The sequence below is a fragment of the Callithrix jacchus genome, chromosome 2 (assembly GCF_049354715.1).
Source record: "Callithrix jacchus isolate 240 chromosome 2, calJac240_pri, whole genome shotgun sequence".
Classification (NCBI taxonomy): Eukaryota; Metazoa; Chordata; class Mammalia; order Primates; family Cebidae; genus Callithrix; species Callithrix jacchus.
In genome coordinates this window covers 170,748,708-170,773,231 of record NC_133503.1, presented here as the reverse complement: position 1 = coordinate 170,773,231, position 24,524 = coordinate 170,748,708, and the positions used below count along the sequence as shown (strand labels likewise).

General features: G+C 38.3%; 1 protein-coding gene across 3 annotated transcripts in view; it reads left to right on the top strand.

The window, feature by feature from the left end:
• TTC23L (tetratricopeptide repeat domain 23 like) overlaps positions 1 to 24,524 on the top strand; it is a 71,099-nt gene that overhangs the window by 25,841 nt on the left and 20,734 nt on the right. For all 3 annotated transcript variants that reach the window (XM_035291704.3, XM_035291702.3, XM_035291705.3), the window contains exons 5-9: positions 3,817 to 3,973; positions 5,341 to 5,466; positions 7,773 to 7,950; positions 9,782 to 9,890; positions 21,663 to 21,790. In XM_035291704.3, the coding sequence (XP_035147595.3) occupies positions 3,817 to 3,973; positions 5,341 to 5,466; positions 7,773 to 7,950; positions 9,782 to 9,890; positions 21,663 to 21,790 (698 nt within the window). The remainder of the gene's footprint in view (positions 1 to 3,816; positions 3,974 to 5,340; positions 5,467 to 7,772; positions 7,951 to 9,781; positions 9,891 to 21,662; positions 21,791 to 24,524) is intronic.

Below are 24,524 nucleotides of genomic sequence, written 5' to 3'. Positions count from 1 at the left end.
TTATGTAATTTTATAAATAGTAATAAAAATAGAAAAAGACTTCAGATTAAAAAAAAATAGAGACATTTTGATTTCCTCACCACACTCTTATGGCATCTTGCATACCTGTAAGAGTTCATGCACTCCACTTTGGAGATCAGAGTGGATTCTGGGAAGGTGAAAGAAGTGATTTTTCCCTTTAGGGCTTAAAATATAATAAATTGTTTTAAATTAATATCCTTGTTTAGTTTGCTTAAGCATCATTAAGCTCAGCTTTTCTATCAGAAGGTCCACAGTGTGGGGCCTAGTCGTCTCAAAGCAGGGAACTGTATGATTAGTTAGCTGCTGAGCTGACAGGGAAAGTATTCCTCCTGGGAATTGCACAACCAGCATGGGATACTTCGGCAGGGAGGACACAGGCTTGCAAAGCCTCAGGGACTGCCTCAGAACAACTTTCTTGAGTGGTAGTTGTTTTATTTGCCATTCACAAACCCAGAAGGAGTGTCTGCCAATTTGGGGTGGTTTTCAGTAGCTCCTCCAGTTTCACCTTTTTTCTTCCTAAGAACTGTCTGAATTTGGTTTTCACAGCCCTTAATGACACACTCCCAATGGCCCACCTACTTGTGGAAAATGACCTGTTTGATCAAAACAGTCTCAATTTTCATCTTTATTTTCTTGGTCTAAAGTGGCAATCTCGGCTTCCAGTATCTGAAGCAGAGTTTTCTGTGAGCTAAGTAGTGATGCTGCTGTCTTCCTCGAGTCCTGTGAAGACTCTCTGTTACCTCACAGATCAAATTCAACCTCCTCATCTTGGCATCTGCTATGGTCCGAGCGTGTCCACTCCAAAGTTCAGGTGCTGCCAATGTGATAGCATTAAGAGTTGGGGCCTTTCAGAGGTGATTAGGCTGTGAGGGCTCCTCCCACATCAATGGGATTAAGGCCCTTACAAAAGCTGCTTTTTATGGTGTATGGTCCTTATTCTCTTCCACTTTTCATCATATGTGGGACACTGCAAGAGGTCCCTCGCAATAAGCTGGTGTCTTCATCTTACACTTTTCAGCCTCCAGAACTGTGAGAAATTTCTGTTCTTTATAAATTACCTGGTCTCAGGTGTTCTGTTATAACAGCACATACAAATTAAGACATCATCCAAGACTTTTTACATATTCAGTGCATAGCTTTTATGTTTTTCAGTTCAGAGTTTCCCTTCAGTCATCTTTCTTCCTTCCCTAACAATCCTATATCCACCCAACTTCATCCTCCAGTGTAGCACACACACTTGCTTTTTCTGTCTTCATGGCCTCAAGCTATTTAATCCAAGTGGAAATCCCTCCTTGTATCAGTGAAAAACCCTATCCACTCTTGAAAAACAAGATGAGTCCTGCTTCTTCTTTGAAGATTTCACTGTGTGTTTCTTCAAGTGTGGTCCTCATACAACCTCACATTATTACCAAGATTAGCTTTTACAAATGAGAATCCTTGGTTACCACCTGAAACATGGTTGCTTGTTGTAAATGTGTATTCTTGGTTCCTACCCCAGAACTTGTGAGCTGTGACTACTGGAAGTGTGGTACAGGAATCTGCATTTTAACAGGGTGCCTATAATGCACAGTGCAATTTGAAGGTCACTCTTAACTTAGGGCACAGCCCTCTCTTTCACCAAAGTCCATTTTTCTCTTCAGTTGAGACCTATAGAACTGATATTTCTGAGTGTTCTGCAGAGACTTCTTGACTCTGGATCACCTTTATTTATTTTTATTTTTGCAGTTTTTAATGAAAGGTGTACATAGGGGTACTTTGTCCTGCATCTTCTCAAATGTTTCTTTCTTATATCTACCATTTTCCATACCTGCTAAGTAAGATTTGGCTTTCCACTCAAGCATCTTTTCTTTTTTTCCAGTTTTAGCCTAGTGATAACTGCCTTGGTGGGGTCAATGCCCACGTGGATAGTTGTGCCGTCAGCCTTTTCCTGCTGTACCCTGTCAGTATTGATGCCATATTTCTTCTGGTAAACGTGGATAACTGTGCCAGTTTGCTGACCTTTATAGTGTCTTTGCACCATCTGAACTTCATCATCCTTTTGAGGGGCATGGATCAAGCATTGTACTTTTGTCTCAGCTCTTTCGAAAGAGGGGAAGACATAATCTTGTGAATTTGAGAAGGTGCATTTGAAATTGTTTTTATGGTTCTTGCTTTGGTCAGAAGTCACAAAAGGATTGAACTTCATTCTGACCACTGCTGCTTAGACAATGGCTGTGAAAGGGAAAAGGAACCTGGGTCACCTTTAGAACTCCCAGGGAAGGCTTTGTTCCCTTTCATTGCTGTAACTCATTCAGGAGGTCCTTTGAACATAGTTCTAGATTCCTGGACTCCACCCAGGGGCCCAGGATTAAAATTAGAAATTCTTGGACTCCACTTCTAGAGATTCCCCCGACTCAGGAGGTCTTAGGTGGGGCCCAGGAATCTAGAACTTAGTTCTAAGGACCCAAGAACTTGTTCCCTTTCATTACTGTAACTCATTCAGGAGGTGCACTTAGAATACATGAGGGCTGCAGGTATCAAAGACAAACTTTTAAATGTATCCTTATTGCCATTGACTTGCACCTATTCAGTGAAACTAGGCTTCAGGAGCCAAAGGGAACTTGCTGAGCAGGACTGGGGCAGGGGGCATGAAGTGAGGATTTGGGGCCTGGTGGCCCACTTGGCAGGGGTGAATATGTTTACCAGTCCCTAGGTGCCTACATAGAGAAGACTGAAAGTGAACCCTACCTGTTGTTTTCAGTCTTCCCAGGTCTACCTCTGTTGACTGGACAAATAGCAGCTCATTTAAGTGCCTAGGAATACCAGCCTTTAGTTAGAAAGCAAGGGGAAAAAGAAATGAGATGTGGCTGGAAAGGGGGCTGTCCCTTCACCCTTCATGCAATGCATATTTGAGGGGAACCTGGTGCTAAATCATTAGATGACCTGCCTCTGGCTTAGGGTTTTGTATGTAGCAGAGCAGCTCCCTCACCGCAGTCTATCTAAACTCAGCCCTTGACACAAGGGTTTGTATTTGTTAATCTAAAAAATCAAAAAAACAAAAAAATGAAAAGGAAAAGGAAAGAAAACAAGGGGGAAAACCCCGCCAGTTCTGTCTAGCTGGGGTCTGGCCTTGCCTTTGTGTTCTTAGTTTGTGACCTCACTGCATTTAGCAATTGCATTCTTTTTATGGGTGTTATGTGACCAATTAATATCACCAGATTCATCTTAGATTGAAGGAAAAAATCCCCAGATGGAAGTAATTGCATTCATAAGCCCTTGTATTTATAGAATGCCTTTTCTGAAAGCTCAACGCACAGCACTCTATGGCATAACCTCCTTTGTTCCTGGACTATCTCCATGTGTTTGGTAAGGGCAGCTTCTGTAATTATTATTGTTGTTCAACAATTGGAGGATGGAGAAGCTTTGTGGGTTGAAAAGGTCACATGGCATTAGTGGCAGAATCAGGAATAGGATACTTACCTTCAATTCCTGTCTCTATCTTGAGTTCCAAACTGAGGTCTGAAAGTTAATGTTGAGAGGGTTGAATAAGAACCAGTTGTGGTACAAATTAAAATTAGATTCCTGGACCCCACTTCTCTAGAGATTCCCCACTCAATAGGTCTTGGGTGGGGCCCAGGAATCTATATTCTTTACAAGCATTTCAGATAATTCTGATTCACAGTCAAATTTAGGGATCAATACTATAGACCATATGACAACCGCACTGCCCACTTTATCCCCTCCCAGGAATGTTTTTGACTGAAGCATGCCTTTTTAATGTCTGTCTTCTTGCTACCCACCCTTTAACTCCCCTAGGCCTCCCAGTTCAGGCCAAGAAACATGCTGCATCCGCTAAGAGTACACTGTTGACCTGGAAGGCAAATACGACCTCAAATAAGGAGAAAGAGGAAATCCTGGAAGCTCTGGTCATGCTGTACTACACTCTGGGGGTGGCCTGGCTCCTACAGAACCGATATCCTTCCCTTCCCAGTTGAATTTAGTGTTTGGGGCCACAGGCCACACATGCCAGATGGGTCATTTCATACAAAAGGGTGGGAGATGGAACCAAGGCCTTGTAGATCTATTCCAACATCCAGGCCCTCCACAGCCCTCTCCTCTCCATCTTAAAGGGTGTGTATTCTCTTCCTGTGTCTGTTCATATAAGCTCTGTATTGAGCCATGGAAGGGGTTTCATTAGTGACACATCACTCAGTCGAAGATTTTCTGAGTCTGTTCTGCTCTTCATAGAGCACACAAGAAAATCAGTATTAGCAAAGAGGATGAGGATGTGGTGGTGGTGTAGGGATGGAGAGAATGGGTGGTAATTTAAAGCACAATTTGGCAAAGTAGGCCACACATTTTAATCCCCTGGGGAGCTTTAAGAATTTCTGCTATCTGTTCCTACTTTAAAGATTTTGACTAAGTAGCTCTGAGGCACATCTGTTCACTGAAATTTTTTAAAGCTCTCCAGTGATTATAATGTGTAACCCAAAACCACTGATTAAGCTGACTCTTGATCATTTTAGTTTTTTGAAATGCTCTTGGGGATACTGCCCATGAGGCTGAGGCCAAGCAAAGTAGACCAAACAAGTAGTTCTCCAAATTCCCAGAAGGGGGCTGTTATAGGTGCCTTTCCTCAAAACTTGGGATTTTGACAACCTTTTGTACCATCTCCACTGGAAAGATGTTAAGGGCATCTGATGCTCACAAATCACCATGAACACTCTTTGAACCCATGTGTCCCCAGTCTCCTCTCTACACATCCCCCTCTCTACTTTTTTGGTCCTAATGCTCAACCTGTAAAATCCAATAGGTGGCCTTCTTCTGTAATACCCATAGCAGGGGACTATTGAAAATGTGGGAAATAGAAGAATGTTTGGGAATTAAGGGGGTTTTTGCTTTTCTGCTGTTTGCTTCTGGCCAAAAACCTGCTTTGCTTGGACTTTCTAAATGACCCAGAAAGTTCCTTTCAGCATAATTAGTTCCTCTCTTTTACCATTCACAGGAACCAGCTTGGGAAGAATGAATAACTATTGTCGCACAGTAGATGCCTCTAAAGGAAATCGAGTGTAATTTACAGTTTCCGTTCATTCCTGCAAACAGTCCCTACCTACTCTAGTCTTGGATTCAGGCAACCACCACAGGAAACCCAAGCCCCTGTTCCTTTTCTAAAGCATTCTTCCTTCCTAACAGCATAATACATGGAAAATAGAGAACATAGTTAAGTAGCCATTTTTAATATTGCTTCATTTTTCCAAGAGCCCGTTTTGTTTCCTTATCACTCACCCCTGTGCAGTGGCAGTTAGTTTGAGTGCTTGGCATTTTCCTTGACTGTTTCACTGGCAGAGAGGCCTATTTCAATCTGCAGAAAGCAGAGAGAAACATGAAGGAGCTGAAAGAATTACGTAAAGGAGGTGTTTGTGAATTAGAAGTCTCTGAGAAAGACCTAACACTTGCTTTGGGCAGGTAAGATCTGGGCTTGGAGAAGCTGAGGCTTTTATGAATGAGGCCTGGAATTACGTGATATAAGGGAGAAAAATATTTAGAGCAAAAAAACCCCAGAAACTCAAATAATAGAAGAGGCTCATATTTACCAAACACATACACTGTGCTTTTTGTGTACTGTCCCTTTTCATCCTCACAACAGCCATTGAGGTAGTTGGTATGATTATTATTTTATTGAAGGGGGATCAAGGCAACTGAAGCCGAGGTTAAACGAATTGTCCAAGACAGCATAGCTTGTAAGTGTTGGATCCATGATCTGGACTCATTAATTCTTAGTCTTCCTTATAAGTGCCTCTCAAACTTACTCTAAGATTATGTTTTTCTCTGAATTGCCACCGATTTTTGTCACTACATGTGACATTTTAGATGAAAAAACACGTAATGAAGACAATTAACTGGAAGCTGTGAAAGCTACACACAGCATGTACATTTTTAAGGAAAGTTCTGTTCCATATGAAAACAAAGTTCATGGAATTTGTTTAAGCCAGAACAAGATTTAACTGTCTTGCTGTTGAGTTAGGGATCCTCTGAGAATCAGAATATTTAGAAATGAATGTGGGCCAATCAGATTATTAGAAGAAAAACAATAAAGAGTTTACTGTTCCCTAGATTTTTCATATATCTCTACATCCTTGAAAGCAATCTGTTTCCAAAACTGTAAGCACTTGGCATGGTACGGTATGTGACTGAATGGTAGGTAAATGAAATACATGCGTCATGTCTGCCTCCTCTAAACAACCATGAATCTAGAAGTCAAATGGGAAATGGGGAGATGCTGGAATGTCCAGACCTAAATCAAACTATGACTTAAGTCCATAGGGCCATAAATTAGAGTCTGGTGAATGTCTACTCCTGTCACATAGGGCCTAAAGTTTCTTCTGCCTTATGTGAAAGATAGCCTTATTCCTTTTTCAGAAAAACTCTGGTGTTCATTTTATTCATCCACTCTCCAGTATTTATTGAGTACCTCTTTTATGCATATCCTGTTCTAAGCGTTGGAGCGCCTGCTAAGTATAACTACATACTAGACACTGTTCTAAGTGCTTTACATAATTATTTCACTCAGTCGTCACCACAGCTGATAAGGATATGTATTTCTATTATTTTCATTTATATAGCTTTTCACTCTCTCACTCAGGCTGGAGTGCAGGGTGCAATCAGAACTCACTGAAACCTTGAACTCCTGGATTCAACCTCCTCAGCAGCAGAGACTATAGGCAGATGCCACCACACCTGACTCACACATATATTTTTAATTCAACTTAGGAATACAAAGATTGGAGTGAGGAAGAAGGAATGTTGATTGTATATCTGCTATATGTTAAGTGATTTTACACTTAATATTATTCTTCACAGCAGCCTTGCAATATAGATATACTCAACTGCTTTATTTAGAAGGAAATGTAAACTTGTAGAGTGTGCTAAAGCTAATAACTACTAGAACCAGCTTTGAACTATCCATGCTCTCATTTTGCCTTGCTGCCTCTGGAAAAATAAACCTCAAAGAGATACTGTTTTATCCTCATTTTAAAAAATTATATTTCCAACTTTGTTGTGGAAAATTTGAAAATACAGACAGGTACGAAGAATTAAAAAGCCAATTGTGATTCCACCAAGTGGACATACTGCTATGAACATTTTGGACAGATATATATGGATATCGATAACTATTTCTTTATGTGGATCACATTTGAAGCACGGTTTTATATCTTTTTCCTCAGCATATTTTTAATGTCTCCCCATATCTGTCCAAAAAGAAAACATGACTTTTAATGTCTCTGAAGTATTTTATTGTATGGTACAGTATAATTTATGGAATATTTACATTTTTTTTTCTATCCTCTCTCATTTTTAACTGAGGAGGAATAGGCCAAATTAAATTGAACAAAACAAAGCAAAAACTTTCTTCGGCCTGAAAGAGACGGAACCAGCGGTTAATAAAATTTTATTTTGATTTTAGAAAGTCTATGTGGGTAAATTATCCCATCTTGTGAATTCCGGAAAGCCATTTTTTTCATTTGCTTTTTAAAAAAATTAGACAATAGCACAACATAGTAATGGGTTTAATGAGTGGTCGTCAATGGAGTCTGATGGGTAAAATGCAGGATAATTGGAGTTTATTTACAGCAAGGCTGGAGTTTTGAGCCAGCTACAAAGATGATGGGCTTGTGAAGGCCAAATTCTTTAATTCTTGGAATCGTTTCCTTTTGTGTCTGTAAAGTAAGTGGCCTCTCGGTGACTTTCTACTTTAATCCCTTTTCTTGCAGAGCCTCCTTGGCCATCCACAGGCTGAACCTAGCTCTGGCATACTTTGGAAAGGCAATTGGCGATGTGATTGCTGCCAAGAGTGATAGGACGTCAGATCTGATCAGCCTGTATGAGGAAACTGCTCAGATCGAGCAGCTGAGGAAGAACCACAACCAGGCCATCCAGTACCTGCAGCAGGTCAGTGGGTTGGCCGGAGCCCAGGCTAGGTCGACTTGTTTGGCCCCAGGCCTGGTTCTCAGGGGCAGGGAAACATGGGCTTCTCAGAAGAACAAGGAGTATAATTGATTCTGTTTTAACCCTGACTTTCCTCCGGATCCACCTAAGAGCCTTTGATCAAACCTTAAATGACCAGGGCAGAGAACACTGACTCAGGTGGGTGAAAGTGCTGTGTCATTTGATATGCAGACAGCACTTCCCCTTCCCAGGTTCCCACTCTCCTGTTGGTGCCAGGAAAAGAAGCAAAGTGTGAGTCTCCTCCAAGGAAAAAAGACAGAGGGGCAGCCGAACTTAAATCTTCAGCAAAAACAAAGGACCTTTTAAATGAAAATCATGGTATTGTAGGGTAATGCAGTCATTTATACTTTAAACCCGTCTAGTTGATTATATTTCCAAATCTAAGGTTAAACTAACAAAGGGTGTTTCACTTGGAGGTAACTAACTTGGCAAATGCCCTGGGGAAAACAAAATAAAACATTGGAAGGAATGTTGAGTCTATCATATGGTAACAGTTTAGGGTACTTTTATGTATCATGTACTTGAAGCTGCTAAATTCACCTTTTCTCTCTTCCAAAGGAGAAGGCTGCCCATGGCTTCAAGTATCTCCCACAGTGACAAACAGATCAAAATACTGGATATCCTGTATCATAGAAAAGGTGCAGTGCAATCTAACAGTATACATGAAAACACATTCTGAAGAAAAGTCATTGCAAACAATCTGACAATCCATCATTATAAACATCACACAGTGGAGAGATGTCAGAGAATGCTGCCCTGAAGGCAGGGAGTCCACTGCTTACAGAGAAAGCCAGTCTGGTTTTGTGTTCCAGACTTTCTTAAAGCAGTGGTCAGATCAGAATGAATAAAACAATAAATATCAGTGTTTCCCAAAAGATAAGAGCTAAAATTCATGGAATGCTTTTTCTAAGTGCCCTAGAGGATATATTGATTCATTTAATTTGTACAATAGCTCTATAAAGTAGATACCATTATTGTTTTATCTCATTTTAAGGATGAGAAAACAGAAGCACAAAGAGTTATAGTTAACTCAGCTGACATTGTATAGCTAACAAATAGTAAAGCAGGGATTTGAACTCCAAATTCGACCCTACAGCCTGTACTTACAGCAACTCTGCTCTGTGTCTTGGCTCCAAAGTCTTCTGTGATCATCCCTTCAGCTCTTTGACACACCTCACAGTATTCAGCCTGTAAAATATTAAGCACATATGGTTCTTTTGTTGCTGGTGGATGTGGACTCAAATGTTTCTTTCTCTTTTCTAAGTGTTACTCCTTCCATTTTAGCACAGATAGTATAAAATCTAACACTTTTTTAGTGCTTACTATATGCTGGGTGGTTTTCTAACCACTTTACATATATTAATTTATTTAATGTTTACAACAACTTTTTGTGGCAAATACGATTCTCATTATCCGTGATTTACATTTCCAGGACTGGCTTCAAGACTGGAGTTCAGTCCAGTGAGACTGAGCTAAGGTTATGACTTTATTTTGGTATGAAATCTAATAAAAATAATACTAGCTAACATTTATTGAGGACTTACCATGTGATGGGTACCATGCCCTGTTGTTTGCATATACCATGTCACTTAGTCTTTCCCAAACCCTAATCAGTGGCAATTATATATTCCTTCTACAGATGAAAATGAAATTACTTGCTTAAGACTCCAAGCTAGAAAGTGGCAGAGCTGGGACTCAAACTCACTTCTCATCTGAGTCTACAGTGAACACTGTCATTTGGTTGCTTAACTTGTCATGACTTTCTTTATTCCAGGCTCATTCTATCTGTGTTTCTTTGTTCACTGAAGTCAGCCCCAAAACTGCAGAAACGAGTGCATTACTGGCCAAAGCTTATGCCATGTCTGGAGAGGCCCAGCACAGGGGTAGGTAAAAGAGATAGCCTTGAAGTTATCATTTTTCAGTCAAATGAGGAAAGCACAATGGCATATAGTCTAAGATTCTAATCAGCTATTTATTCCTGTAATGGAAAGATTAGGCTGGTCACAGTCTCATACAAAATCAATTACACATTAATTTAGGCCTGATACTATACCCTCACATTTGTTGGAATGTCAGAAACAAATAAATCATCTGATTTCTATATCCTTTATTTATTTTGAATCTCAGCAAGATTCGCCTTCCTAACTAGTAGAGATCATACACACTAAGAATGTGGCCTGTGCAGTATTAGTTGATGAGGAAATTCAGTGATAAATGGCTCCCTGCCTCCTCCTCCACTTTCAGTCTCCTTGACTCTTTTACTCTGACTTACAAGAGAGAATGTTTGTTAGCAGAATTTTCTTGACCCACATTCAATAGTTAGATATTATGGGTTCCAGAGAAAACCAACTGATTAATTCATGCTTCAACAATAGTTCTTTGTCTGGCAAGGTCATCTTTTTGAAAGTGGGTGGCTTTGGGAGAGACACAAATGAACCAGCGAGGGAGGACAATGTATCATTCTCTGCTGGCTTGATCAGATTAATGGACACTGATGGATTCAATGGCCTGTCAAGAGGAATTTAGGCCCCATGAAGAATGTAACTTGATCATTTAAAAAAATGTCTATTTTCTCTGCTTATAAATGTAACCTTTTTGTGTATGTTATTTTCCAGTTAGAGAGAAGGATAGAATTATAGAGAAAGCTTTGCATCCTACTTTTTTCAATGCTTGTATTCCCCATGTCATTAAATAAACTTTTTTTTCAATTTGCAGAAGTTTTGATCTTTTAATTACTTTCTTAAGCATAAATATTCATTGAAGACTTCCTGATTCTTTGTTTTTCAGCTAGTCATTTTTCTCCTTTTAAGATTTCCTCATCTATATTCACAGTATATATCTCCATATATACTTGAGCTTTTTAAAAGTAGTCTTGTGGTCATAAGAAATTTAATCTGTGAATATATACAAATTTTAGCTTTTTTAAAAAACATTTATAGAGTTGAGAGATTTCAAACCCGCCTTATTCTTTTCTTATTTACTAATTTTTAATTTTAAAAATATAGAGTTTTTTATTATCTCATTCACTAAATTAAATTCCAGATGGATTAACATTTTATGCATCAAAACTAAAAAATGTAAATTAACTAGAAGAAACTATAATGCTGGAATAAAATTGCTAAAATATCTTTAAAAATTGGAGGAAAGAACTTTTCTAAGCACACAAAGACATACCATAAAAGAATAGTTTGACAGATTTAATTATAAAAATGTCTAACATTTTTATTTGTCACAAAGTACCGTAAGTAAAATTAAAAACAATGTAGTCAATATGAACAGATAACCTGGATAGACCTGTAACTATTTCTTTTTAATGAATTTGTAGTTAATCTTTTAAGAAAGAAATCTCCAGGCCCAGATCATTTCACCAGGGAATTCTATCTAACATCTAAAGAAGGAATAATAACCAATTCTACATAATCTCTCTCAGAAAATAGAAGAGGAGAAAACACTTTCTAATTTTATGAGGCCAACACGACCTGATATCAAAACTCTGCAAAAACATTACAAGAAACAAAAAAAAGACAACTACAGATCAAGACCTTTCATGTGCGTAGTTAAAAAAAAAGCAACAAAATATATAGCAATGTATAAATAACACCATGGCCAAATGATGTCCAGCGTGTTTAGGGTGGTATGGTCACAGACTATCGTGATCAAGTGAAGGTTTTTTTGAGGATGTTACACAGGTTTAATATTCAAATCTCAGTCAGTGTACCTCTACCATATTAACAGTTCAGTCATAGAAAGCACATTATTTTATCAGTTGTTGCAGAAAATGCATCTGACAATATTTAACATCTATTCATGATGGAAGGGAACTTCCTTAATCTGATAAAAGGCATATACAAAAACCCTACAACTAATTTCATGCTTAGTGGTGACTATTTTACCCCATAAGATTGAGAACAAGGCAAGGATGTTCACTCTCACTACTCCTATTCAGCATAGTACTAGAAGTCCAGCAAATGCAAGACAGCAAGAAAAATAAAATGGTCCCTATTTGCTGTCAAAATGATTGTCTCTGAAGAACATGCCAAATAATCTACAAAAATCCTAGTACTAATATGTTTAAGTTTAGCAAGATCACAGGATACAAGGTCAATGCACAAAACTTAATTGTATTTCTACATAGTAGCAATGAACAACTGGAAACAAAAATGTTTAAAAATATTACAGTAGCCCCATCCCTGCACATGAAATATTTAGGTATAAATTTATCAAAATATGTACAGTATTTGTATGCTGAAAACTACAAAACTAAATTAAAGATGACCTAAATAAATAGACATGCTATATATGGACTGGAAGACGATATAGTAAAGATATCAGTCTTCCAAGATTGATCTGTGGATTTAACATAATTACAATCAAAATCCCAACAGAAGCATTTGTAAAAATAGACAATATGACTTTAAAATTTGTATGGAAAAGCAAAGAAATTAGGATAGCTAAAATGGATTTGGAAAAGCATACAGTTGGAGGAATCATAGCACCTGATTTTAAGATTTACTATAAAGCACTAATCAAGAGAATCGTGAAAGGACAGACACAGAGATCAGAGTCATCAGAAAACAGTGGAGTACAGAAATAGACCCGTATAATTACGACCAATTAATTTTTGATAAATGTGCAAAAGTAATTCAATATGGAAAGGATAGTCTTTACAACAAATGATATTGGAATAACTGGATACCACATGCCAAAAAAAAAAATTGGACTCTTACTAATGCCACACACTAACATTAATAATGGATCACTGTCCTAAATGTAAGAGCTAACATTTATATTTATGCAGAAAAAAATAGGTTTTAAAAAAGTATTAAGCCCTGGATAAAAAATAAATACAGAGGCCAAGGTGAGAAGATCACTTGAAGCCAGGAATTTAGACCAGCTTGGGCAACATAGTGAGAGTTCATCTCTACCAAGAAAAAAAAATAGCTGAGTGTGGTAGCACATACCTACAGTCCTAGCTACTCAGGAAGCTGAGACGGGAGGACTGCTTGAGCCAGGGGTTGGAGTCTGCAATGAACTATGAGTATGCCACTGCACTCTAACCTGGACAACACAGTAAGACCCTGTCTCTAAAAATATTAAATAAGGACAGAATTCAAAAGCGAAGTTACTCTTTTTGTCTACCAAATTGTCAAAATTTTAAAAAATGCTAACACCCCTGTAATCCCAGCACTTTGGGAGGCCGAGGCGGGTGGATCACGAAGTCAAGGTATTGAGACCATCCTGGTCAACATGGTGAAACCCTGTCTCTACTAAAGATACAAAAAATTGCCTGGGCATGGTGGCGTGTGCCTGTAATCCCAGCTACTCAGGACGCTGAGGCAGGAGAATTGCCTGAACCCAGGAGGCGGAGGTTGCAGTGAGCTGAGATCGCGCCATTGCACTCCAGCCTGGGTAACAAGAGCGAAACTCCGTCTCAAAAAAATAAATAAATAAATAAAAATAAAAAATAAATTTAAAAATGCTAACACCAGGATTAATAAGAACATTTGATAAAAACTCTGGAGAGCAATTTGGCAGGATGTCACACATCTTAAAATGATATGTATCTTTAAAATTTCACTCATCCTATGTGAACATTTTTAAAATTTAAAAATATATAGCAGTTGGCAAATTATGAGTAAATGGGTCTGTTTATTCATAACTAGTAAGAGTGAGTGTAAATTGATATGAAATTTGGAGACTAAATTGATAATGTCTAGTAAAGTTTAAAAGGAAACATGTGAATAAAGATGTTCACTGTATCACTGTTTGTAATTGTAAAAAAAACCTAAATATGTATCGATAAGTAAAAGGAAAATTTGATGTCTTCATATGTAGTGAATACTATATGGAATTTTGTAGTTGTTAAAAGGACCGGACTAGATTTGTAGATATCAAGGTTAATTTTTAAAAAGGATTAAGGAAAAACTGAGTGGCATTTTTAGGACACACAAAATAATACTATTGTTTATAGTTATATTGGGTAAACATTAAACTACAAAGTAAGATTTCATCAAAATGTAAAAATGTAAAGAGAGACTATGGCATTGTGAAGAGGTCTGTGAATCATATTCACACATACAGTCACACAAACTGAATCCAATGGTCGTAAACAACTCTTTGATAGTGCTGGAAGTAAATAAAGAGAAAAAAATTGAAAAGCATTTATTTTGAAAAAACTGCTAGAGCTTTGAGTAAAGAGAAAATCTGTGGCCCTCCTGCCTAGGGCTGCTTCCATCCACTGCCCCGGGTCAATCCATGAGAATCGCAATTTTATTGGCATGGGATACACAAGAGAACTGGCAGCTTTGCTGGCATTGGAGAAAGACTTAATTTGATGAAAGGAATAAAAACCCACAGGTTTATCAGATAAAGGGGACAAACTCTGAAGGACATACAAAGAGGAAAGCCTGCATGTTGACTCTAGCCTGAAGTTGCTGTTCTGGTTGGTGTGAGTGGCATCAGAAATTTTAATGGGGAGACCACAAAAGGGCTAAATGAGCTCCCCACACATCCCTGGATAGCCACAAAACTACATACATGTGCAGGGGATATTTGAGAGCCTAATAAAGAAGACTTGAAATTTGCAAGAGCTTGGAATATATTTTCATCTACATACAGATCAATTGACAGGATGGACAACATATAGCCTGAAGGTAGTTAAGTATAATTTCTGCCCAAATCAGTGGGTCAACACTAAGCTATGCAGACATAGGAGTGAACCCTAGGAATCCAGATTAAAAATAATAAGCACTAAAATCTGAGCAAAAACTTCTGGTTTCTGGTCTGGTATATCAGGAGTTTGGAAGTAATCACTGCATCCAAACAACAAGTAAAAAGCAAATTGAAAAATTAACTCCTCCTAGATCTGTCACTGAGAACTGAGGTCACACAGCAAACCAGTGCCCCACAAATTGGAGAGACAGCAAATAAAGGAATCACAGTGTACCAAAATAGAAATCTATCTCCACAGGAACCAGTACCATAGACATGCCTTAAAGAAATGTTAAAAGCAGTTCTTCAGAGAGAAGGAAAATGATATAGAAACTCATATGTACATAAGGAAAGGAAGTGCACTAGAGAAGAAATGTGATCACAAAATAAAAAACTCATTTTTTTCTATTCTTTTTTTGGGGGTGGGGGGACAGAGTCTCCCTCTGTTGTCCAGGCTGGAATGCAGTACGTGATCTCAGCTCACTGCAACCTCCACCTCCCTGATTCAAGCAATTCCCCTGCCTCAGCCTCCTGAGTAGCTGAGATTACAGGTACACACCACCATGACTGGCTAATTTTTTTTTTTTTTGGTATTTTTAGTAGAGATGAGGTTTCACCATGTTGGCCTGACTGGTCTCAAACTCATGACCTTAGGCAATCCACCCACCTCAAACTCCCAAAGTACTGTGATTACAGGCATGAGCCACCTCGCCCAGCCATCCCATTCTTAATCTAACAAATAACAGTTTGTTCAAAATCATAGCAACAGTGTATTCAATTATGTATTTTCATGTAAATGAATGACAACAATGATTAGAAGCAGAAGTCAAGGATTAGGATTATTTTGTTATTCTAAGGTACTATATAGTGTTATTTGTAAGTGAACTTGGAATAGTTATAAATGTATATTGAAAACTCCAGGGCAACCACTAAAAAGAGTTAAAAAAAAAAAAAAAGTAACTGACATGCTAAAAAGAGAAACCGAAATATAAAATGCTCTATTTAGCCACAAAAGGAGCTGGGTGCAGTAACTTGTGCCTGTAACTCTAGCTACTCAGGAGGCAGAGGTGGGAGGACTGCTTGGACTCAGGAGTTCAAGGCTGCAGTGAGTTATGATCACACCATTGCACTCCAGTGTAGGAGAATAATGAAATTTTTTCTCTTTAAAAAATAGAAAAAATTTAAAAAGTAAAACCACAAAAGGCAGAAAAAGAGTGACAGACAAAAATAGGAACAAAGAAAAAGGACAACAAATAGAAAAGCAACAATGCAGTAAATGTTAATGCAACTATATTAACAATGATTTTAAACATCAGCGGTCTACATCAATTTAAAGAAAGATTTCAGAGCAGATCAAAAAACAAGGCCCAACTATATGTTGTCTACAGTAAATCCACTTTAAATATAAAGACACACATAGCTTAAAAGGAAATGGTGGAGACAGATATACTACACTAACATTAATCAAAAGAATGAAAGAGTACCTATATTAGTTTCAGCCAAAGCAAACTTATTGCAAGGAAAGTTATCAGGTATAAAGAGGGGCATTACATAATGATAAAGGGGTCGGTTCTCCAAGAAGGCATACAATTCTTAATGTGCATGTGCCTAACATGAGTTTCAAAATATTTGAGGCAAAAACTGGTGGAACTGTGAGAAGAAATAGATGAATTCACTATAATAGTTGTACTCTTTAACACCCCTTGTATTAGGGTTCTCTAGAAGGACAGAATTAATAGGATAGATACATATATATATCAAGGGGAGTTTATTAAAGAGTATTAAACTCACGTGATCACAAAGTCTCACAATAGGCAGTCTGCAAGCAGGGGAGCAAGGAAGCCAGTTTGAGTCCCAAAGTTGAAGAACTTGAAGTCTGATGTTCTAGGGCAGTAAGATGTAGGCTGGGAGGCTAAGCCAGTCTAGTCTTTTCACATTCTGCCTGCTTTTATCCTAGCCACAGTGGCAGCTGATTAGATTGTACCCACTCAGATTAAGGGTGGGTCTGCCTTTCCCAGCCCACTGACTATTGTTAATCTCCTTTGGTAACACCCTCATAGACACAACCAAGATCAATACTTTGCATCCTTCAATCCAATCAAGACACTCAGTATTAACCATCACACCTTTGTATCAGAAATGGACAGATACATAGGCAGAAAATCAGTAAGGACATAAAAGAACTTCACCATCAATTAACTTGATATAATTGACATATATTGACTACTCCATCCAAACAGTAGCATAATGCACATTTGTCTCAAGCTCACATGAAACATTCACCATGAAGACCACATTCTGGGTCGTAAAACACACCTGACAAATTTAAAAGAATAGAAAATACACAATGTCTGCTCTCAGACACAATGGAATTAAACTAGAAATTAACAACAGAAAGATACTTGGAAAATCCCAAAATAATTGGAGATTAAACTACACATATCTAAGTGTGTGGGTTAAAGAAGAAATCTCAAGAGAAACCTTAAAATGTTTTGAATTAAGATTTTTTGAAAATGAAAACAATGTAAAAATTTGTGGGATGCAGCAAAAGTAGTACTTAGAGGGATATTTATAGCATTTAATCTGTATATTAGAAAAAGAGATCTAAAATCAGTAATTAAATTTCTACCTTAGGAAGCTAGAAAAAGAAGAGCAAATTAATTCCAAAGTAAGAAGAAAAGAAATAATAAAAATTATAGAAGATATCAATGAAATTGAAAACAGGAAGTCAATGAAGAAAACAAAACCAAAAGTCTATTCTTTGAATAGATCAATGAAATTGATAAACCTAAGGAAAAAAGGCAGGACACAAATTACTATTATGAGAAATGGAACAGGTGACATCACTATAGATCCAATGGACATATGAAAAGGACAATAAAGGAATATTATGAAAAACTCTAGGCTCACAAATTCAATAATCTAGATGAAATAGGTCAATCTCTCAGGAAAGACACGATTTGCCAAAACTCACATAAGAAAAACTAAGCCATTTGGACAGATCTATTTCTTTTCAAGAAATTGAAACAATAATTAATAACAATCCCATGTGGTTTCACTAGTGAATTTTACGAAACATATAACAAATTCTTGACAATCTCTTCTAAAAGATAGAAGCAGAGTAACTATTTTTAACTCAATCTATGAAGCCAACATTACTGTAATTCCAAAATTAGACAAAGACTTTACAAGAAAACTACAGATCAATATCTCTCATGAACATAGAGGCAAAAATCCTTAACAAAACATTAGCAAGTTGAATCCATCAATGTATAAAAAGAATTATACACCACAGCCAATTGGAATTGATCCCAGGTATTCGAGGCCACTCCAGCATTTGAAGATCAATCAATGCATCACACCAATAAGCTAAAGAAGAAAAGTCAGTGATCATATCAATAGATTCAGAAAGAGCATTTGGGAGAATCTAACACTGATTTATGATAAAAACTCTCAGCAAACTGGGAATATAGGGGGATTTCCTCAACCTGATAAGTCACATCTACAAAAAACCTGCAGCTAACACCATTATTCTTTTTTTATTTTTTTTTGAGATGGAGTCTCACTCTGTTCCCCAGGCTGGAGTGCAGTGGCATCATCTTGGCTCACTGTAACCTCTGCCTCCTAGATTCAAGTGATTCTCCTGCCTCAGCCTCCTGAGTAGCTGGGACTACAGGCACCTGCCACTGTGCCTGGCTAATTTTTGTATTTTTAGTAGAGATGGGGTTTTACCGTGTTGACCAGGCTGATCTCAAACTCCTGACCTCAGGTGATCTTCCCACCTTGGCCTCCCAAAGTGCTGGGATTGCAGGTGTGAGCCACTGTGCCTGGCCAACACCATAATTCTTAATGATGAAAAACTAGAAGCTTTCCTATTAAGACTGGGAACAAGGCAGTTTCCTCTCACTATTCCTTTTCACCATCATCACCATGATAATGGAAGACCTAGCTAGTGCAATAAGATTTAAAAACTATACTATAGGCCAGATGCAGTGGCTGATGCCTGAAATTCCAGCACTTTGAGAGGCCAAGACGGGCAGATCACGAGGTCAGGAGATCAACCATTCTGGCCAACATGGTGAAAACACATCTCTACTAAAAATACAAAAATTAGCCAGGTGTGGTGGTGTGCACCTGTAGTCCCAGCTACTTCAGAGGCTGAGGCAGGAGAATCACTTGAACCTTGAACCTGGGAGGCGGAGGTTGCAGTGAGCCAAGATCATGCTGCTGCACTCCAGCCTGGGGAGAGAGTGAGACTCTGTCTCAAAAAATAAAACAACAACAACCAAAATATACTATAATATATGTGAAGGAAGAAATAGAACTTTTTATTTGCAGATGATATTGTCTGGTTAGAAAATTTGAAAGAATCAACAAAAAAACTGGAATTAATAAATGATTATAGAAAAGATTCAGGATACTAATATTCAGCAGTCAATACTTTCCTATATACCAGCAATGAATAAGTAAAATTTAAAATGTAAAACAATGCCATTTACATTAGCACTCCAAGAAATGAAATAATTCGGTATAAATCTAGCAAAATATTTATGAAATATATGTGAGAAAAACTACAAGACTCTGATACAAGAAATCAGAGAACTAGCCAGGTATTATAGTGTGTTCCTGTAGTCCTAGCTACTTGGGAGGCTGAGGTAGGAGGTTGCTTGAGCTCAGGAGTTTGAGACCAGCCTGGGCAACATAGTGAGACCTCATCTAAAAAAAAAAAATGAAATCAAAGAATTAAACTAAGATCTCTTCATTTAATATCTATTCCATGTTCATGAATAAAAAGATTCAATAGTCAAGATGTCAGTTCTTCCAACTTGATTTATAGATTCAACTCAATTCCAATAATCTCAGCAAGTTATTTTTTGGATTTTGGCAAACTGATTCTGAAGATTACATGGAGAGGCCAGAATAACCAACAACAGTGAAGGAGAACAAAGTTGGAGGACTGACACTACCCAACTTCAAGACTTACTAAAAAAAAGACACAGAAATCAAGCCAGTGTAGGTAAGAAATCATCTTACCCCAGTCAGAGTGGCTATTAAGAGAAAGACAAAAAATAAATAACAGTTGGTGAGGTTGCAGAGAAAAGGGAACTCTCATACAATGTTGGTGGGAATGGAAATTAGTTTAACCTCTATGGAAAACAATACGGAGATTTCTCAAAGAACTAAAAATAAAACTACCATTTGATCCAGGAATTCCACTATTAGGCATCTACCCAAAGAAAAGAAATGTATATATCAAAAAGATACCTGCACTTGTATGTTTATCGCAGCACTATTCACAATAGCAAAGATATAGAATCAATCTAAGTATTCATCAATGGATGGTTGGATAAAGAAAATTTGGTATATATATGCAATAGAATACTATTCAGTCATAAAAAGGAATGAAATCATGTCTTTTGCAGCAAAATGGATGAGACTGAAAGTTATTTTCTTAAGTGAAGCAAGCCAGGCACAGAAAGTCAAATATCAAGGTTCTCACTGATAAATGGGTGCTAAAATATGTGTGCACATGGTCTTAGTGCAGTGATAGATAATGGAGACTCATAAGGGTGTGATGGGGGATGGACGATGAGAAATTAATGGGTACAATGTATGTTATTTGAGTGATGGATACCCTAAAAGCTGAACACAATTGCACTTGTATTCTGTAAGTTTACACACAAAGAAAATATGGTATTGGCAAAATTTTCCCATTGTTTCTATGTATTTTCTAGATTTATATAACATAAACATGTTTTATGTTTGGAAAGACACTGCATTAAAATTAAACTTTCAAGTAATAACAAGTATATATTTAAAGTGGCTCCCTGGGCGCGGTGGCTCAAGCCTGTAATCCCAGCACTTTGGAAGGCCGAGGTGGGTGGATCACTAGGTCAAGAGATCGAGACCATCCTGGTCAACATGGTGAAATCCCGTCTCTACTAAAAATACAAAAAATTAGCTGGGCATGGTGGCGCGTGCCTGTAATCCCAGCTACTCAGGAGGCTGAGGCAGGAGAATTGCTTGAACCCAGGAGGCGGAGGTTGCGGTGAGCTGAGATCGCGCCATTGCACTCCAGCCTGGGTAACAAGAGCAAAACTCCGTCTCAAAAAAAAAAAAAAAAAAAAGTGGCTCATGCCTGTAATCCCAGCACTTTGGGAGGCGGAGGCGGGCGGATCACATGAGGTCAGGAGTTTGAGACCGGCCTGACCAACATGAAGAAACCCCATCTCTACTAAAAATACCAAATTAGCTAGGTGTGGTGATGCATGCCTGTAGTCCCAGCTACTCAGGAGGCTGAGGCAGGAGAATTGCATGAACCTGGGAGGCAGAGGTTGGGGTGAGCTGCGATCATGCCATTGCACTTCAGCCTGGGCAACAAGAGGGAAACTCCATCTCAAAAAAAAAAAAAAAAAATCACAACTTACTCCCTCCCACACCCCCCAAAACACAGGAACCTCAGTAAACATTACTCCTTATCAGAATTTGATTTAGCTAACAGTATAGTCTTGCAGTATACCTGGGAGTTTAATATGGTAGTTATTTGTAGTATTAGCATGAGACTATTTAGACAGAAGCTTTTTTTTTTCCTATGAAAAATTCCATGCATTTCATAAGGAGAATAAAAATCACAACATTATCTGATGCCATTAAATCACATCTTAGACTTTTAAAGAGTCCTTCTGAGACCTGGCATGAGAACAAGCATGGACTTTAAGCATGAAAATGTCAAGTGAGCCAAAGCTGATATTAGACACTTGTAAAGGTTAGCAGCTTGTCTTTTTTTTTTTTTTTTTTTTTTGAGACGGAGTTTCGCTGCTGTTCCCAGGCTGGAGTGCAATGGCGCGATCTCGGCTCACCGCACCCTCCGCCTCCTGGATTCAGGCAATTCTCCTGCCTCAGCCTCCCGAGCTTGTCTTAAATAATTGTTTCCATTTTTCCAGATGCTGCTGAGATATATTTCATAAAAAGTATCAATGCATATGGAGCAACACTGGGCTCAGAGGATTTTGAAACACTGAACACTATTGCAGAATTTTGCAAATGGCTTGTCCAAAATGGCAAAAAACAGGTAAATGTAATCAGCGCATAAACAGAATTGCTAATTTGTTTATTAGATCACAATAGCATTTTTGATCTTATAATTCAGATGCTGGAGATCAGATAAGTCCCAGATAAAACTAGGCAAGAACAACGTTGTTTCATTATTTGTTAGCATTCAAGGAATTTTTTTTCTTTGCAAGCTGGTTTCATTCTTTTGATGAAACTGAGCAACTTTGTCCAACAAGGTTTAGTTTAGACTCGAAAACTGCACAGTAGGCTCAAAATATTTTAGAGGGAATCGATATTGATGGCAAAAGAAAATTTGCAGCTATATGTTTGCTTCTAACAATTCTCTATCAAACTTTTTTTTTTTTGAGACAAGGTCTCTCTCTGTCACCCAGCCTGTAGTGTAGTGGGGCCTCTTGGGTTCAAGCGATTTGCCTGCCTCAGCCTCCTGAGTAGCTGGGATTACAGGCATGCACCACCACGCCTGGCTATTTTTTGTATTTTTCGTAGAGATGGGGTTTTGCCATGTTGGCCAGGCATGATTGGCCCATCCCAGCCTCCCACAGTACGGGATTACAGGTGTGAGCCACCATGTCCCACCAGCATTGCCTTTCTTGTTTGAAATGTTACAGCTATATTTTGTTGTGTAATATTATGGTTCCCTTTCTGTAAAATGTTATTTTTAGTGATCTACATAAAGCCTGTCTTGCTTGGAGAAAAAAATAAAAGAAAACTAGGAATACTAGACAGGGCTTAGGTGGCTTAGAATATAAGTAAAAAAAAAATTTCTTGTATCTTGATACATGAGATCCTTCAAATCCAGGACATGTGTAATCTCTGGCTTTGTAAATTTAATATTAAGTCAAAATTGGCTTCCGTCTTTGGATCTAGCTACCAGTTCTTTTCTTTTGCAGTAGTGGTTTTCCCTTGATCTGATAGCTTTTTATTAGCCACAATTTTGTTTTCACATTAAAAAAAAGTTATAGAAAATAATTGTTATTGCTGACCTTTTTACTTAGAAGTCCCATGAGTCTAAGCTATCACTCAGAACCTTTGACCTGAGCTGTATATATTCAGTGCAGCATGAACACAGTGAAGACTTCTGTTGTCATAAGATCCCACATGAATTTATCTAACCAAGCCAACTTTATACTTCCTCAGGCAAGTGAGAAATATGGATATATTTGACATGGTCTTATTGGCCACATAAAAACCAGTTTAAGAGTAGAGTTATAGGCACATAATAAGTAAAAATTTATTTCCAGGAATGAAGAAAAGTTTTTTTATATCATATCTAAACATTTTTATAAATGATGACATTTTCTTCATTTCAATTTTAACTGCCATTTGTAAACACAAAACTCTAATAAAGATTTGCAACCTATTTTCTGTGGCCATCGTATTTTCTGTTGGTTCAGAACTTTTTTTTTTTCTGAGATAGAATCACTCTGTCACCCAGACTGGAGTGCACTGGCACCACCTCAGCTCACTGCAACCTCCGCCTCCTAGGTTCAAGCCTCAGCCCCCTGGAATAGCTGGAATTACAGGTGCTTGCCACTACGCCTGGCTAGTTTTTGTGTTTTTAGTAGAAACGGGGTTTCACCATGTTGGTCAGGCTGGTCTTGGACTCCTGATCTCAAGTGATCTGCCCACCTCGGCCTCCCAAGTGCTATTATAGGCATGAGCCACCATGCTTGGCCGGTGCAGAAGATTAACATGAGATCCAATTGCCATGGGTTGATCTAATAATTAATTTTATTTTCAAAGATGTGAAAATACTTTGCCAGAATGTTTATATTCTGGTGCAGTGAATACTATGAACTTGTTTGTGATAAAACACCAATATCACCACCATTACCAATGCCTGATAATTTTCTGCTTCTAATCAAGTACTTCCTAGTATACCAAGCTCCTGGACAAAGCCACCAAAGGACCTGAGTGCCAGGTGGCTCCAAATCTAAACCATAAGCAGGACTATGGACAGGTTAGCTTTATCATTAAGAAGCAAGTGCCATGAGAGCAGGAATTTTTGTTTGTTTTGTTCATTGCAGTGTCCTCAATGCCTGAAACAGTAACTGGCACATAGAAGGTGCCCAGTAACTTTTTAATGAAGCTGCTGAATTTTATAACACATTTCCCATATTTAAAAGTAGCTTGATCTCCCACCTCCGAGCTTCATGTGAGGCTGTAGCCCTGTCCTAGAAGACCGTAACAGAAACTTGCAAGACTTGGGAATTGTTCCCATGGAATACACACACACACACACACACACACACACACACACACATTTTGGTAAACGGTTTAATCTGCCATGGATAAAAAAACCCATTCATCTGGAACCACCATCTTCCAATGATTCATCAAAATGACAAAACATGGTGGCTCACATCTGTAATCCCAGCACTTTGGGAGGCTAAGGCAGGAGGATTGCTTGACCAAAACACTGAGGGGTTCGAGACCAACCTGGGAAACATAGCGAGACCCTGTCTCTACAAAAAATTAAAGAATTGGCCAGGTGCAGTTGTGCATCCCTGTGGTCCCAGCTACATGGGAGGCTGAGGCAGGAGGATTACTTGAGGTTGGGAGGTTGAGGCTTTAGTGAGCTGTGATTACATCACTGCACTCCAGCTTGGGTGACAGAGACCCTGTCTCAAAAACAAAAACAAAAACAAACAAAACCGGAGAAAAGAGGAGAGGTACCCCTTATATGTTCTCTAGGGCTTTTAGAAAATATGAAGATCCTCCTCTGACCACAT